The sequence below is a fragment of the Phlebotomus papatasi genome, chromosome 1, assembly GCF_024763615.1.
Source record: "Phlebotomus papatasi isolate M1 chromosome 1, Ppap_2.1, whole genome shotgun sequence".
Lineage (NCBI taxonomy): Eukaryota > Metazoa > Arthropoda > Insecta > Diptera > Psychodidae > Phlebotomus > Phlebotomus papatasi.
Window position 1 is genome coordinate 15,986,547 of NC_077222.1, and position 17,778 is coordinate 16,004,324.

General features: G+C 30.3%; 2 protein-coding genes across 3 annotated transcripts in view; both read right to left on the reverse strand.

The window, feature by feature from the left end:
* LOC129797994 (probable U2 small nuclear ribonucleoprotein A') overlaps window positions 1-17,778 on the reverse strand; it is a 92,196-nt gene that overhangs the window by 10,134 nt on the left and 64,284 nt on the right. The window lies entirely within an intron of this gene.
* The window catches only part of LOC129797991 (neuropeptide SIFamide receptor-like), a 116,722-nt gene continuing 111,838 nt past the window's right edge, over window positions 12,895-17,778 (reverse strand). Inside the window, exons 5-7 of one of the 2 annotated variants that reach the window (XM_055840919.1) lie at window positions 14,730-14,995; window positions 14,027-14,673; window positions 12,895-13,959 (exon numbers count right to left, since the gene is read on the reverse strand). In XM_055840919.1, coding sequence (XP_055696894.1) covers window positions 13,772-13,959; window positions 14,027-14,673; window positions 14,730-14,995 — 1,101 coding nt within the window. In that variant the 3' untranslated portion in view covers window positions 12,895-13,771. The remainder of the gene's footprint in view (window positions 13,960-14,026; window positions 14,674-14,729; window positions 14,996-17,778) is intronic. The other variant, XM_055840920.1, reaches the window with a different exon arrangement.

The following is a 17,778-nucleotide window of genomic DNA, read 5'->3' on the forward strand; positions in this document are numbered from 1 at the left end:
TTATATGCCTAGAATGTACTGGTTTTCATCAGTTATGCTCAAATATATTTCCATCTAAAATGAATAATCCTGTGGAAAGCAATTTAATTATTTCGTTTACATAGTTTTTTTCTTCACCTTGATTAAGATATTTTCTTTTTCTTTTAATATTTATTGGTTATGTATTTCTTTTATGCTAGATTTTTCTTTTTTGTTCTCTTTATTTTTTTTTTTTTAGTAATAATAATGGAGAAGCTGTTTTCACTGTATTTCATTTTGTAATAATCTCTTGCTTATTATAATTTGTATCATTTCTCTTAGATAAAATTCCAAATGAAACTTTTTTTCTTATTTTATACTTCCTTTTTTTTATGAATGAAGCGATTTTTTTAATAGGTTTAAAAGACTCCTGGCGACTATTTTATTTGCTGAAATATTTTCCTATTTGATTCTATGGTCTTTAGGATGTCTCAGTGGTTTTTTTTGTCATTTATAAAAAGGGGAATAAATTAATTGCTCTCATTACACATTTTTCTTATTTGCATTTAAAATCTTATCAATTTCTTTTTCTGGTTTAGCTCTCTGAAGGGAGGAAAATTAGGTAAAATTTCTCATGATATGATTTCAGTCAAAAAGTTGTTTATATTTTTCTTTCTTTATTTCTCATATTGATATTCGATATGTACCTTTATTTATCCTTTTACCTATTTCTTAAGAACATACAATGCTGTCGAAAAAAAATTGTTCAATCATACGGCAGATTCTAATTCCTTGTCGTTTTTTTGTTGGTTAAGATTGTTTGGTTTTGTGAAAAATTCTGATACGCAAACATCGTTGGGCGGATTTTTATCTTTTAAGTCAAAACATATCCTCTTTATTGCCATTATCCAGAATTCAGAATTTTTCCAACACCTCCACACGCAGGTAAACCATATACTCCATTCTTGTACTTAAATTGATCTCTTTCAGGTAAATAAATTAACATTTAAATTTGTTTATCTCTAAACAGGAATATTTTAATATTATAAGTGCATTTATTGATGTACTGTTTTTGTTGTATATTTCTCCATTTATTATGTTTTTTTTATTACTTAAAAACTATTTCAATGATTCTGATTCAGTTTTTAGGGAAATTTTGCTTATCTGTGGAATATTGCAAAAGTTATTTTTACTCTTTTCCTACTGATAAATGTTCTCTTTCTCTTATTTGACCAAGAGGTTATGTTGGAATAAATGTTAGGTTATATTGAACTTAACCTCAAAAATGTAAATTTATTTTACTCAAAATTCTTGTTCATTTCTTGTGAATAAAGTATTATTCACATGAAATTAACTATTTAATTTAATCTTGTCTAATTTTCCGAAGCTTTCAAAGCTTTTAATAAAATATTTAGGGAGATAAATATTTTATCAAATGCAGAAAATGCACAATTGAATGATTTTAGAAAATTAGAAAACGAATTGACTTGGTTTTCTGGTAATTCCTTGCATTTAACACTTATTTGACTTTAAAAGGTTATCTTTTGGAGGTTAGAATTTTATGAATTTCATTCGGATATTAACTCATTCATCAATACTAGAAATACTGAGGAGGAATGCTTATATTTTTGAATTAGTTCTTTACGTTCTTAATGGCCTCTATTGGGAGCCATTTTCGACAAAAAATACTTTTTTGAAGGATATTTCGTCTAATGTCAAAATTGTGTCAAAAACATTTTTTAACGAAGATTGCTTCCAATGCGTAGAAGCCTTTAAGGCCTCTACATATTGGGAGCAATTTTCGTCAAAAATTGTATTTTTGACAGAATTTTGACGTTTCTGCTTACAGCACTGCAGCCAATTTCCTTCAAAAAAGCAATTTTTGACGAAAATTGTTCTCAATGTGTAGACATCTTTACAGATTAACACTAAACCTACCGACCATTTTTGGTCGCTTTTCTGTCAAATGACATACCGCGGTAGGGTAGGATACTCAACAAATTTGTCTTGAAAAAGAATATAAAATTAAAATTTAAACACTGAAAAATATATTACATGCGTATTTTAGGAAATTCATAAATTTTGATAGTGACATTGTACGGTTTAAATATGTGTTAATTTTAAACCGGTCAATGTGACCGGGTCTTGGTAGGTTTAGTATTAATAAACGATTCTTTTTAAAAAGAAAATAGTTTTTAAGCTATTATGAGAGTGTGGGGAACCGCTGTCCACATATGTCTTAACAGACAATGAATTTAAATTCTCTACATTAATTCCTTACAAAACTTGATGAATTTAGATTGTGTAACTGTACAGGAAAACAAATTGGTGACCAGAATTAAAATCAAGAAAGACAATGAAGGAAAATATTATGAAAATTGAAGCGGTGTCGGACTTTCTGTCCGGCATTATAAACAAAAACTTTGAACGATCTTCCGCAAAGCGAGAAAAGAACAACGAAATGTATTTCCATCTTTGTCGGGCTATTTAACCCCAGTAATTGAAAGAGAAAAATAATAAAATTCCTAAACTTACTTTTTGTAAATATTTAAAAATTGTAAGGTTATAATGTGTTTTTTTTAAAACAAAAAAAGACGTTATTTCGATTTATTTAATGACAGTTGCAATGGGTAGTTTGAGAATTTCAAGATTTTTCAAAAAGTGCGAAAATCGACGTAAAGTTTAATTCAAAGGGATAACCCGAAAGTAGTCGTTGGGTTGGAGAAGGTTCAGCTCAGAATAAAAATCCTTCTTTTCTCAGAGCAACTAAAGAAAGTGCGTAGAGCACCGAAAGCTCTGGAAAAAAAGGATTTTTATTCTGGGAAGAACCTTGTCCTATCCGACGACTACTATTCCTATGTAGTCTATGTAGGCTATTCATTTGAATCAAGATTTTTACTAATCCTAACCTGAACTTAACCTAGCTTAAGGTTATACAGTCTGCTTAGTAAGAGCGTAACCGCCATAAATGGCAGTTGACTGGAAAAACCGTGCTAATTCTATATGTGAACCGATAGATGTCATCATTAATGTGAATGCTTTGTCATATATTCAGTTGACATTGAATTCTAACCTCAAAAATATGTTATCCACTATGACATGAGTTCACAATACGCGTCGCTCTAAAAGGCTCATTTCCTCGGTATTCACAGAAACAAATTTTTAATTTCTTTAAGTGGAACCCAACCCAATTGCTATTAAAACATGATATTTTATCATTCGAAGTTGTCTCTTTGTGCATAACCTCAAATATTGAGGCATAATTGAGAAAAAATCGTTAAGCCAAAATATGGACAAAATGACAGTTTTGCGTAAACGCTTAGTCACTATTAATTGGCTATTGCATACACCAGATGCCAATTCTATTAAAAATGTGAGGTTATGTATTAAGCACATGGTTCAAGGAAATAGAGTGTACGTTTCAAGGGATCTGACAGGATGAATTCGTCTCATTTCGAGGTCTTGACTGAAAAAGGTTGTAAATTTAGTGGAGCCTCAGAGAGGCAAGGGCCGTTATCAATCATGATGGTGACTGGATAGTGGTAAAGTATCTTGGTCTTCAATGAGTCGGCATTTCAATGTACTATTTTTTTTTACTAAACAGACTGTATATAGCATAACCTCACATTGCGGAATAACTTTTAAAGAAATATTTTAAATAAAATATTCTATTCCTAACCTTAAAGTCTGTAATACATTGGCCTTTTCTTGTATAGATAATTAAAGAAAACTGTTTAAGGATACCAGAAAACCTGTCAAAACACCTTACAGAAATAATTAAATAAATAAAAATGAAACAAATATCGCCTTAGGATTTTTCATCGACAAATCGTATTTTGAGGTTAAGTTCAACATTTCTACTTCTAAAATAATCTCTTGGACAAATAGTGGAATAAGGCTCAAAGCAAACAACTTAAGGACCTACTTCCATGAAAATTTCATACTAAAAAATTCAAAATTTGAGGTTAGTAAAAATGTGAGGTTAGTTTGAAGTCATGTTTCAAAAAAAATGTGAAAGATTTTCATGAAAATTGATCCCCTAATTGCCAATAAATCCTCCAATATCTCATTCAATCTTAATTTGCCAATTAGTTATCGTAGAAGAGTGCAAAAATATCCAAATGAGAGATTCCTTCTGAGGAATATTTCAACGACTAGAATAATTGAATTTTTAATTTCTTTCAAAAATCGATAAAATTAATTGTATTCCTCCTGTGAATTCCTTGAAAAATTCACGAAAACTGGAAAAAATTAGTGGTTTAAAATGTTGATAAAATTCACTTTACATTTAATTTACCTTTTAAAATGTGTATTTTATTATCTGTAAAATACCTTATTTGTCTTTTTTCTTTTGCTTTCATCTCCAAAGGGGAGGCTGTCTACTCTCTTTTTTCTTCATCCTTTTTTTCTTAGTTTTATTGGGTACGCATCAAAAAGTGGAATTAAGTGGATTGTTCATCATTTCATTAGGAAAAATTTAAATATTACACATCTGTCTTTAGCAATATATTCAAAGTTTTTTTCTTGTTTACTTTTTTTCTTATTTTCTTTACTTAATATGAATTAGTAGAAAATTCAATGAAATTGTTTCTTTTACTATTTCAATAGGCACGTACCCTTTTTCCTCATTTTTTCTTTTTAATAAATTTGTATCTCAAATGTCTAGAGAAGTTTGTGATTTCTTTTTCTTGACGGTTTTTCATTATTTTTTTTTACTTATTTATTTATTCAAATTATTCAAATTCATTTCTATTTTTTATTAAGATTGTTTTTCCTATGGACACTAACTGTATGCTTTCTCAAAATCTCTCAGCATTTGTCAAACTACTTTTTGTCGCAATCTAACTCACTCAGATTCACTTCACATACTCAATTCCTTTTCGTGCTTTGCAAAAAGATGCTTTTTCATCAATTTTTTTTTTTATTTTGTGCTTTTTTGGGCAAGAGATTTGTCATTGGGAGTGAGGTTAGAGAAATAAAAACGCAATGAAAAATCATGCTTAGAAGAAACACTTATCAATAATGGGTAATAATTTTAAGAAAAAAATCATTTTTAATTAAATTAAAAGAAATTTGAGTTTAAAGTATACTGATTTTATAGGTCACACTAGGTTATTTTTACCAGTATTTAATCTGCAAATTGCAGAGAGGTTATGTATAAACATAACCTAACCTTGCAAAATAAGACATAAATTTTTCTATAATTAAATGTTTTTGTTTACGAATGAATTATTTTAAAATAACAGTTTAATTTTAAAATTAAAAAAAAAACTTTTTAAAAGTCCTCTATACATCAGATAAAATATGCACTGCATTTTTGAGGTTACGTTAGATATAACCTAAAATACAAATAAGATAATGAGGCTCATTATTATTAGTAAAAACTTCTGAAAATATGCTTGGTAATCCTATTTCAAAGAGTAGTATTTTATAACTCAAAAAAGTTTTTTGTATTTTATTTTCAAAAATGTTTTAAAATAATAAATCATGAAAAATAGGAAAATTTAATTAGTACAACATAAAGTGTGCTAAAAGACAGAAACTATTTACAAAATATATCATGGATTCCAAAAGTTTGAGGTTAAGTTAAGTCTAACCTTAAAAATGCAAGATATATTTTATTATTGATAGATCTTTTGTAATTTGATATCGAATAGAACTTTAATTCACGTATTTGAGACAAAAATGAAATTGATGCTTAAATTTTAGGAGCTTTGAATTTAAATTAAATCAAATTCTAACCCCAAAAACAGAAGATCCTTTCTTTTTTACATTTTGAGAACCTATTGTTAAATTAGTGACAAAAAAGTATTACTGATTGAGGTTAGGTAACCCCAAAAAGTTTCTCGAAAATACATAAATTATAAATTTATTTATATTTTGTTTGATAAATATTTTGATGAAATAAAAGATTTCACGTACATATGTGAAACTCTAACTATTTCTTCTATATAAAAAAACTTGATATGTAACACCAATTTGAGGTTAGAAAGTGTATGTTTTGTAAAAAGTACAAGAGCACACAAGCAAGAATTGTTTTTGTGTATAGGAAAAAGTTTAAAATAATGTTGAAGTTTGTATGTAATTGTTAGAATAACAAATAGGTTAGGAACATTGATTTACTAAATATGTCGTCGGTTGCGTCTACCTTTGTCGTATCTGCATTTCTTTTGTGTTAGCATTTCACACAAGAAGGGACGTCTCTATTGTAGCTTACACCGAATGCAGACACAAAACAAATGCAGATACGACAAAGGTAGACGCAACCGACGATGTATCTTTGAGGTTATGTAATCTTCATTAAAATGTAACATTTGAAAAGTTAGAATTTTTCCACATACAAAGTCTGAAAAATCAAGCTTATAGTATGCTTTTGATGCATTGAAAAGAATTAAATGATCATTTTCTTGGTTTAAAATTTTAATTTCATTTTGTCATTCGCCTTGTTTCCTGATTTTGTCACTTTTGGTTTTATTTTATTTTCGACTGAATTATACATCAAAACTGTCTTTAGTATGGAAGATAATATTAAGAAATTATGAAATGTGATAGTAAATAATCTAATTAAGAACTTGTTGCGGAATTTAAGGTTATTTATATCCTATCCTCGAAAAAAATATCAAAGCACAATGTACGATGTAATTATTATTTTAAAAAAATGTTAAAATTATTTTTGGAAAGATAAATCTTGTCAGACTCCTCAAAAAATTTTAAAATAAGCACAAATAAATTTGAGGTTTTAAATAAATTTGAAATTGGCTACAAATAAATTTGAAATTGGCTTCAACTTTGAAGGACACTCGCCGGGAAATATGTTTGTACATATTAAGGTCCAGTTTCATTTTAAAAATAGAAAAAACCCCATTTCAAAGGAACTCTAATTCAAAGATACTCAATTCAAAGGAGGACTACTTCTTACTAAACCTGTTTATATGAAATTTGAGGTTATATTTGACTTAACCTCGAAAAAATTTTTCAATAGCGTTAAGGTGAAAATAAATCGACAGATTATGGTTTTCTATACAGTCGAGTTCCTCAAATTTGAACTCCTCAAATTTGAACGACGGTTGAGTTCAAAACGTAAAATTTGAGGTTATGTGAAGAAATTTTTGCGGGGAATCTGAATCAGAAATATTTTTCTCTGGTGTTTTCTCATTATTATCGTATTCTACTTCCGCAACAAATTCCATTCATTTAACAATAAATTACATTGATATTTTCTCTAAAGTTATTTATCTTAATTTAGGGAAAGTGAATTTTATATGAATTCCGTTACGTTTTTGAGAATATTGTTCAAATTTGAGGACTGAGAAATGTCATCTACACCCCCCAAATGTTCAAATTTGAGGAACTCTACTGTAATTGGGAAATTTAGGAAACTGTGTTGAGTTCTAATTGAAATTCTTGTTATAACCTTAAATATTTGTCAAATCTCAGTCGTTATCGCAGTAACTTTTTCAGACTACATCTGCACAATAAATTACTGATAAAAATCGTATCTGGGAAGCAAAATAAATATGACACGAGATTAGACTAATGTTTTTTCAGGCATTTTGTTTTTTGAGGTTATACTTAACATAACCTGAATTTTCAATCTTACTTAACCTTACTTTTTGCAAGAAAATTTCCCTTGCCGTTACAGGGTTTGAATTCTGAAGAAATTAATGTGAGAAATACCCGTCTTTGAAATCGTCTGTTGTAAATGTTTAGTAAAGTTTCTACAAAAAGTATCATGTGATATTCTCACATAACCTAAGAATTCACATAAAAGTTTTTGCGAAAGCTTCATAAACTCCTTACAAAAGGTGATCTCAAGAGCAGTGAATTTATAACGTAAGTAACTCACTATCTCAGAATTCATACACCGGGCTTCTTTTTTTCTTGAAATTTGCAATTCTAAAAATAATTTATTTAAAATGTAATAAATTTATTGTATAAAAGTTCCACTAGAAGAGTTTATAGTAAGAATAATGGGATCTTAGCTATTTCAGTTAACGACAACGTGGCTTTCAGACTGAAGGTTTAGCCCTAGGTATAGAAATTCTATCCAAAAAACAATTTTACTGATCTAATGCTTCTGGTTTGATATGAAATTTCTTTCTTTTTCTCTATTTTTTTCTTCTTTTCACAGTTTCTTGTCATTTTTTTGGTCCTTTCTTTTTAATTTCTTTCTTTTTGAAATCTTTTTTACTTTTTCTTTTTCTCACAACTGTAATTTCGTCTACACTTTAGTAGAATTTTTTTTTTAAAAAATGCCTTTTTAAAAAAATTCTGACGTTTCTTCCTATAAGGATAGGAGAAATTTTCTTTAAAAAGGCATTTTTTAAAAATTTCTACTAGTGTGTAGACGCCATTAAGAGGGATGACCCTATTGTTGTGATGCAATAAATATTGTTATTGTTATTGTTAAATTAGAGAAGTTAAGCCAAATCGCTGAACCTTAAGTCTGAAGATTGTATGAAGCAGATGATTTGTTTTTTTTTTGTAGGTTAGGTTTAACATAACCTCATTAAGTGATAATTAAAGAGGTGTTTCCGGGTTTTTCTGTGACTGATAGTGCAAAGCGATGAAAAGGTTCAAGACAAATCTATTCCCCAGAACAGCACCCTTAATTCTCTAAATAGACTGGGATTGAAATTTTTTTTTTGAGGAGAGGTTATAGCGTGAAATTCGCCGAGGATTGAAGGGGACATTACAAAATTCAAATGATGCCTCTTGTACAAAAATTGTGTTGTTGAAAAAGCTCGAGGATGGGGAAAAAAGTTTGGGAGAAAGAGTTGAAATTTTCGCAGAAGATTGTTTTTTTATCAATTGCTCAAAGTCATTCATTCTTCCACTCTTCTCACACACCATTCGAGGATTTAATCCTAACCACTAACATTGTCTTTTTTGTTTTCTTACAAATTGTATGAATTGAGAAAAAATGAGGAGAATAAATTAATCAAAATTTTATATACACAGAATTTTTTTTATAGGAAATTTCTCTGTAGTTTTTTTTTCTTTAAATATTCTTTTCATGTAAATTGTCTTTTCAGTGTAAAAATATGTTTCTCTTTTCTTTTTTTTTTTGTTTCTTCTATTCTTCTTAAAAATTTAACCATCTTTAAATAGCTTAATTTCAGGGAAACTTTGCAATTATCTGAAATTACGATAAATCCTTCATTTTTTTTTTGTTTTATATTCTTTCAATTTCATTTCATTTTCTATTTAGTTTATTCAGCGGTATCACACGTGACGAAATTCAGGGAAATCATCATGATTTCTCTTTGGTTTCAATTTCATATTCATTTTTTAAGATACAAAAATATATATAGATTTCTCATCAATACTGACAAATTTATTTTTCAAATTTATTTTTTTCTATGATAAGTATTAATTTTTCTTTTATAGTTTTTAGATATACCTTTCAACAATTTCTCAGCATGGTACTTTTTTTGTTGGATTTTCATTCTCAATACAATTACAAATGTTATTGGTAGATTTTTATTTAGGTGTCTTACACATTTTTTTTTACATTTATTCGCAAGAACTATTAATGCCCTTCATTTGAAAATTCTTTTCAAACCCAATTTGCCGTCTGCGTTGTCTCCTTCGGGAACATTTTTGTGCTAAAGTGTGCGTACATCGTACATATTTATTTTATTATTTTTACTACTTACTATCTTTTTTTTATCAATTATTTTTTTCACTAAAATCCGCCTAAAACTTCTGGTTGGCTGTTCTATTATTTCTTTTATTCTAAATTGTTATTTCCTCCTGTTTTTTTTCAGAAGAAAAGAACAACTAAAAAGAATGCTGAGGAATTAATTCAGTTTGTTTTTTTCTGTTTAGCAGAAATAAAGCTCGTTAAATGTATCTTGTTTTATTTATTTTGTAAATTTGACCTAAACACTGCAAATTTAATGCTAGATTTCTTTTTACATGCAACAAAATCCACTATTTTCTTTTATTTTAGCAACTATTTCTTCTGCTAAATTTCAAAAAACTACCTGCGGTTTGTTCTAAAAGAGCTTTTCTATAAGACTTTCCCATTTAATCCCGGTGTTCCTAAACAAATTGTCCTTTCTTTTCAAAATTCCTAGAGAGACTATTTTATCTTAAGCGATTATCTTTTTTTTTACATTCATTTTACACATTTATACAGGTATTTTTTCTTTTGAAGAATTCTTCTCGTATAAGTTTTCTGTTTTTTTTATTTTTTATTTTCAATATATTGTACATTTATACAATTATACCATGCACTTAACATTTAGGCTAAAGTTATTGTTTATTATTCATCTCTTTTTTTAATATTTATATTTTATTTTAAATCTTAATTTAGGATAAATTTTCGTTTGTCAACGCTCCAAATTGGCGGGAGTGTTTTATTATAGTGAAAATTGGGCAGTAGGTTCTTTTATTTTTGTTTTTTTTTTCTTGTTTGAATAAAAATTTATTGATAGACGACCTGCGTCTGTATTAGAAACTAGTCAGACACTCTAAATTAGAGATAACTCTCGGGAAATCACTCTCTAACTACGCTAACAAAGTAATTGCTTCAATTCATCAAATGCCAATTCAATTAAACCAATCATCAGAGTTGGAGTGTTCTAGATTGAGAATGAGTCATGAATTTTTCGCATTTATTTACCAATTGTATTCGCAATATAAATATTTATGAAGAATGCTTTAAAAATTATGCCTAATGCCCAACGCACAATAACTTTTGTTTGTAAACATGTTTTCAAAATTCCCCATGAGAGTGAACGAGATGAATAGATCTAGATCTCACTCACTCTCATTGAAATGTCAAAAACATGTTTACCAAACAAAAGTTATTGTGCGATGGGCATTATCATCAAATTCAAAGGAAAGGTTAGCAAGAACCGTTTTAAACTGCACAAACGTCAAATGAAAATTGTACGTCAATGATCAAAACACTATTTGGACAAACTTATTTTGACGTTTAATCGGTTTCAAACTGTTCTTACTCATCCCTGTTTCAAAGTATCAAAGCTTTCAAACCTTTAGCCAATAAGAGAACGAAACAGGACTCAAATATTTTGTGGAAATAAATATTTTAGTTTCATTGCGTTTCCTTATTGGTTAGAGCTTAAAAGCATTCAATATTTTAGCCAATCAGAGAATACGATGGTACTAAAATATTCCATTAGAAATTATTTTAAAATTCTTTTGCAAAATGACGTATTTTGCTTCATTAAAAATAATAATAAGATTTTTAAAAATAATAGAGTACTAATATTTTAAATATTTTCTTGATAAAAATTGTAAAAATATCAAATATTGATAAGGTCAAGATACTTCATGCGATTAATTAGTATCAATTTCATATCGTTCCAGATTGTAAATTTTTTCGCTCTATGCTTTCTTACTTACGTCAAATCATGTCAAAATGCCTCATAATGATACATTTTCTTTCTTTTTTTTTAAATATAGCGATAAAGATTTGTAAATTAAAATTTATATAAAATAAAATTAGAAACATATCAATAAGGCAGTAAATTCTTTTGAAACAAATTTGCGAAAATATTTACAAACACGAATAGCTTTTTAACCCTTTAAGGACGATTGGAACACCGGTGTCCCATAAAGAAAATAATTTTTCCTGACTACCTGAAGTTACTTTTTTCTTATGTTTGTACGCAATTACAAAGTAGAAGGTTGGAGGAATGTAGGATATTTTTTCAAGTCTCCAGTGATTTGCTATATAGCAAATTTTCAAGCTCAAAGATGACGAATTTTTAAATTTTCATATTGAAAAATTATTTTAATTATTTTTTATACTTCCAATTTTTTTCAAGCCAAACCGTTTTAGAAAAAGAATCTACATTACTTTTACGTAATATTTTTCATTAGACTGAAAATTATTATTCATTAGTATTGTCAGAAAAATTACTTAAATTTTTGGGCTATTTTTGTCCTTATCGCTCGTAGAGGTAAAAAATGCATCGAATCAGAATCTGTTGGATTTTCCAAAGTCAAATGTTAGACTTTTCATTGATTTTGTTTATCGGTTAAATTTTTATTGTTGATTTTCGGTCCGTGAAAAGTGTCTCGTCGTTAAAGGGTTAAGAAGTTTAAAAATTACGTATGATGGTGTAATTTGGAACAATGTTTCTTTAGGATTTTTTGAGATTTTCTCACTGCTGTTTCAGATAATCAAACAGAAAATCTGCTTAGAATAAAACCCAGGATTAAAATATTTGAAAATAACATAAATTACAATAAAAATAGTATTCTTATCATCCAAGTGTAAATTATTCGTGAAAATAATTCCTTATTGAGGTTATATTCAGCATAACCTTAAATTAATTAGGAATAAGGATTCCTAATTAACTTGTTATTTCAATTAGAGAATTAGATTCAATTTGTTTAATGTGGTTATTTTGGAATTAGAACTTATGTTAGACGTGAGATTTGACAAAATAAACGACTTGATTTTTTTGTGTTTAAAATAACCTAAAATCCAAAATTCAGAAACTTAATATATTTTCACATTAGAAAATCTTTTGATGTTAAATTTCGATTCTGCATTTAAAACACCTAAGAACATTTAAATACTTTACAACTTTAAACAAAAAACTTAACCTCAATCTTTCTTTAAGGTTAAATTTTTCTTTTAGTTCCTGAATTTTGATTCACATTTTAGGAATAGCATGCCAATTTTTATCTGTATTTCAAATTGCTTTAGTAATATTGAAAATTTTTTCTGAGTTGTGAAATTGGAAGTTTAGTCTTCCAAAATGTGCCATTCGCAAACATAACCTCAAATTCCAAAATAACCTAAAAAGAAGACGAGGCTAAATAATTTATATTTTTAAAATTTTAACACAATTTGACGTAGATTCTGAATAATTATAGTAGACTCTCGCTAATTCGGCTCTTTTAAGATCGGACTACTTTATAATTCGGGCAGCAGTTGAATTTGAAAAAAAATTTTTTGTTGACATTTTTCAAGTTTGATTATGATTATCAAATAAAGCAAATATGCTCAAATTTGTCATGGTTTGTATTAGTTTTGACAAGATTTTGCATTATTAAGAGGTTTTCATTAAATCCATGAAATTTATAATAACAATGAGCATGTAAACTCAATATGAGTATGCAGATGAATAAAAAATCGTTGCATTTCAAACAGTTTGACGCCCGAATTTCTCTCTAATTCGATTGACATTACGGTCCCAAATGCCCGAATTTGAAAGAATCTACTGTATTAATAAAAATAAAAATTCTTGTTCAAAAACATATTTTTAAAGCACTCAATTGGTCAAGTGGTAGAGCACTCGCTCTATGATGCAAGTGTCCCGGGTTCGAATCCCCTTTAGGTCACCAGGAATTTTTCTGGCGCTAAAGGTGTTCGAATTGCATCCAGTGAGCTTCACTGCACTTGATTCCAAGAGCATGGGACTGACAACCTCATTCCGTACAAGAAAAAATAATAATGCATGTCTAGAAATGCCCTTGCGGGAAGGCCTAGTTCCTTCATGGAATGTAGTGCCAGCATTATTATTATTATTTTTTTTGAGTTGCAAAAATTTCATTCAGCTCAATCTAGAAGAATTTTCCTACGCACTACGACCAACTCTGCCAGTCACACTTTGAACCCCAATATCGAGGTCGAAGGGGGAGGGAAAGTTATCGAGAAAAAAAAGTTCAATAGCGTCCACAAAGCTCCCTCCGAATGGTTGAGGACCACAAAAAAAAAATCAGTGGCGAGGAGCAGTGTCCTCGAGGACTTCTGCAGGGGCAGTGGTTGAGGGATAGAGAGAGAGAGCAAAAGGGACGCCACACGAGATGTATGGGATGAAGTCGTCTACTGTGAGATAAACTCAATGGTTTTGCGACTCGGTGAGCTACCCTGTGAGTCTGTCTTCTTGAGGATGGACACATGATGACCCTCACCGTGTCTGGTGGCAGGATAGGCTATCACAGAGTCCTGCTTCGTGAGATATCCACGCCTCTGATCGGCGAACGATATGACTGAGTCCTGTTTCACAAGCACTGCAATTCACACAATTATCAGACTCATCACACACATCCTCATCACACTCATGTATTGGCACATTACCTGGCTTCTCGGCGTACGACATTATGGAGTCCTGCTTCACCAACTGATGCCGCTTATGCTCAATGAAGGACACCACACTATCCTGGCTAGACAGGGAATTTTTCTTGCTCTCGATGTACGAGATTTGCGTATCCTGCTTACACAGGACTCCTTTGCGTGGTTCAATGTAGGAAATGGTACTGTCCTGCTTGAATAGACCTCTCCTGGCCAGATCTGAGTCCTGGCGCATCAATTGTCCCTTCTTCGCATCAATGTACGAAATCTGCGAATCCTGCTTCGACAGCATATGCCTCGATCCATTGCTCTCCTGCTTCAGCAGCATCTGACGCGAATTGTTGCTATCCTGCCTGGACACTGTGCTACAGGTATCCTGCTTGGTCAGACTCTGCCTTGACCCAATGCTGTCCTGTTTCAGCAAGGACTGCCTGGACACATTGCTATCCTGCTTCAGCAGCATCTGCCTGGACAGATTGCTATCCTGCTTAGCAATGTGCTTCTTCCCGTTATGCTCGCAAATGTACGAGACGGCATCACTCTTGATCGTTGGGCTGTACGGTGGCTTCTTCGTGGAGCTCTGATTGTTGTGATAGTGCGACGATTTTCGTGTGCTCGTGGAGGACGATGGGATTGTCACACTTTCATAGTACCTGCAAGATATGGCACTTAATTGTCATGGAGATGGGCACGGGCACAGACTAGATACCTTAGGCGACCACAGCAGGACCGTGATTTGATGATAGCAGCAAAGCCACGGCGGTATTTCTTATTGAAGAAGGCATAGAGAATGGGATTTATGCAGGAATTTGAGGCACCAAGCCACTGGGCTATTGGTGTGGCCACCTGATAAATCTCCTCCTCCTTGGAACTCATGGCACCGCCGAATTTTATTCTGGCAAAGATGACATAGAGTGGCAGCCACGAGAGGACAAAGAGGATCACCACAGCTACCAGCATCTTTACCACTTTTACCTGGAAATTTTGCAATTATTTAAAGGGGATTCCTGGAAGGGAATTCGCTCTGGCAATGCCATATGACAAATTGGGTTCGAATCTTAGGAGAGCTTTTTCGAAAATGCGATTCTGTAGCCGTGACATTGTCATTTCAGCTCACGTGGCATTGTCAGAAGTCACATATTTGACATTTCTGGCAATTCAAATGACAATGAATTTTGTTTAACAAATCAAGCAAGACGTACTGTATTTTCATAAATTCATCAAGTAAAGCAATTACATTAAAAAATCAATGAATTGCATTTTCGATCTCATATGATATGACAAAAAAAAGCTCGAATGGCATTGTCAGGTTTTGAACTCACGCGTGACAATGCCACGAAAATTACAGAATTTCCCTGCTGGATGAATTTTAGCATCCCGGAAAATAAAGGACACTGAGAAAAAAAGAGTGTGCGATTAACTTTTTTTCCTCATAACTTTAACACTTTTTAGGTGTAAAAATATATCAACATTTTTTAATGTTAATTTTACACCTTTCTAAGGGTAAAATTAACATGAAAAAGGGTAACTTTAACCACTAATACACCTAAAAAGCATAATATTTACACCGATTTTATAAAATGTAAATGGTGAAACAGAGAATATTGGGAAAGAAAAAAAAACAGGCTACACCGATGTGAAGCAAACAGAAAAGAACGGAGATTCGACCGATGAAAACCTTAAAATTATAGCGATTAGAACATAATACAAGGATTTTGTAAAAGAAATAAAAGAGTAGTATAGAAAAAAACTAAGTATATTTGTGAAGTTTGGAGTCAAACAAAAATACCGATGTTGTCAGTGTAAGGGACTAATGTATTTTCTAAAAGGTCCATAATGGACGCTAATAAAGAATTATATATATTTACACTGATTTTGGATCAATACTGCAGGGTAAAATTAACATTTCCGGAATGTTATTTTAACTTTTTCGGATTTCTCTCAGTGGAAGATTATAAATACTAAGGAAGGGGTTTTAATGAACTAAGTATATTGCTTTACGACGCAGAGGTCCTTGGCTCGATCCTTTGATCGAGTCGCATAGAGTGAAAAAATGTTTTGTATAGCTAATAACTTAGAAAAAAAATACTTAGAAAAGAATAACAAGGGGTATAATGGAGTAGTAAGGCCAATAATAAAAAAAGAATGCACCAAACAAATTAAATAACACTTGACACAAAAAATAAATAAAATATAAAAGAATTATACCAGGATATCTTAAAGGTATAATAACAAAAAAAAATGATATTTAGAAAGTCTTTTAATATAGGGGAAAGTACTCTACCTTCGAACGTTCATGCCTTTGAATAATGTGAATTTTCTTCCATTTTTCTCAAGAGACTTACACATTTCTATTAAGTTATTAGCTTATCGTCAATTATTGATAATTACGGGATAATTATGTATAAGTCTCTTAGGGAAGATAAAAGGAAATCGCATTATTTGAAGGCATGAACGTTCGAAGGGAGAGTACTTTCCCCTACTCTCCAAGAGAATAGAAGCCACAGGACAAAAAAGGAATAAATTTGGTAGAGTTAGATAGAATTCAATTAAGAAAAAAAATGATAACGACGACACAAGAGAAGTTAAACTGTTTAAGACTGCCCCAATTTATTAACAGGTTTAAGTTATTTTGCACTAAACTTTTGATCAGGTAAATATTTTGTCATTTATTTTATGTTAGTTTTATTGTTATTTTTTTACTTGCAACTGTACATGAGGGACTTAGAAGTCTATTGTAAATATTTTTTTTAAAGTTGCTAATCATCGGAAATAACGCAAATAAATTCATCAATCAGTAATTAGATAATCACAGTTGATTTTAGTTGAACAATTTTTATTTTTTCTAAGCTCTATTTAATTTTATATTTATTTTTATTAAATATTTTTGGTTAGGGCGGATAAGTTAAATGTTCTTTACAGGATTATTTTTAAAAATTTGTTTGGAATGTGAAGACGTTGTTTGAAATGTGAGGTTATATTGCGTCTAACCTCAGAAAAATAGTACGTGTTTTTCGAAGAAAAAATATAATCCTCACGGAAAAGCAATAAATGTGCTTTCTTGACAATAAAGTATCAATAAGAGGTTCAAAATTTCATCAAAAAACTGCTTAAGGTGCGAAAACTTTGAATTTTTTTAGGGTACCCTATTTTAAGGTTATGATTCATATGCTTGAAGGGCCTGAATCTTTAATTTAGAATATAATTAATCTTAGAATCTTCAAAAATTCTCAGGCTAAAATTACGTTCAAATATCATTAAATGCATTAAATGTTTCAATTCGCTCCTTGGAAATTACAGTTTAGTTTTATAATTTGGTTCCTTGTGCTTAAAAACAAATTTTGTACTATATTTATCAAGAAAAAAGTCATGTCCAACTTGTACCGGCGAATTGTCCAACTTGTAACACTAATTCCAAATTATATCACTTTACCCTAATTCAATCTTAAACAACAATTTTTTAAAAAATCGTGCCTGATTAGGAATTAGAGGAGTTAAGCCAGATGGCTAAGTCTTAGGTCTGAAGGCCGTATAAGTTTGCCTAAGACCGTCTTCAGACTAGAGGTTTAGCCCAGTTCCCGAGGGTCTCAAAACTTTAAACAGCAATCGATTTTATTGATTTTTCAAAATCTAATAGGTAATATGACCTTAATAATCTAATTCTCAGTCAAATTTTTCCAAAAAATCTTGACTGATAAGATATTAGATAAGTTAAGCCATATGGCTAAGCCTTAGATCTGAAACCCGTATAAGGCATA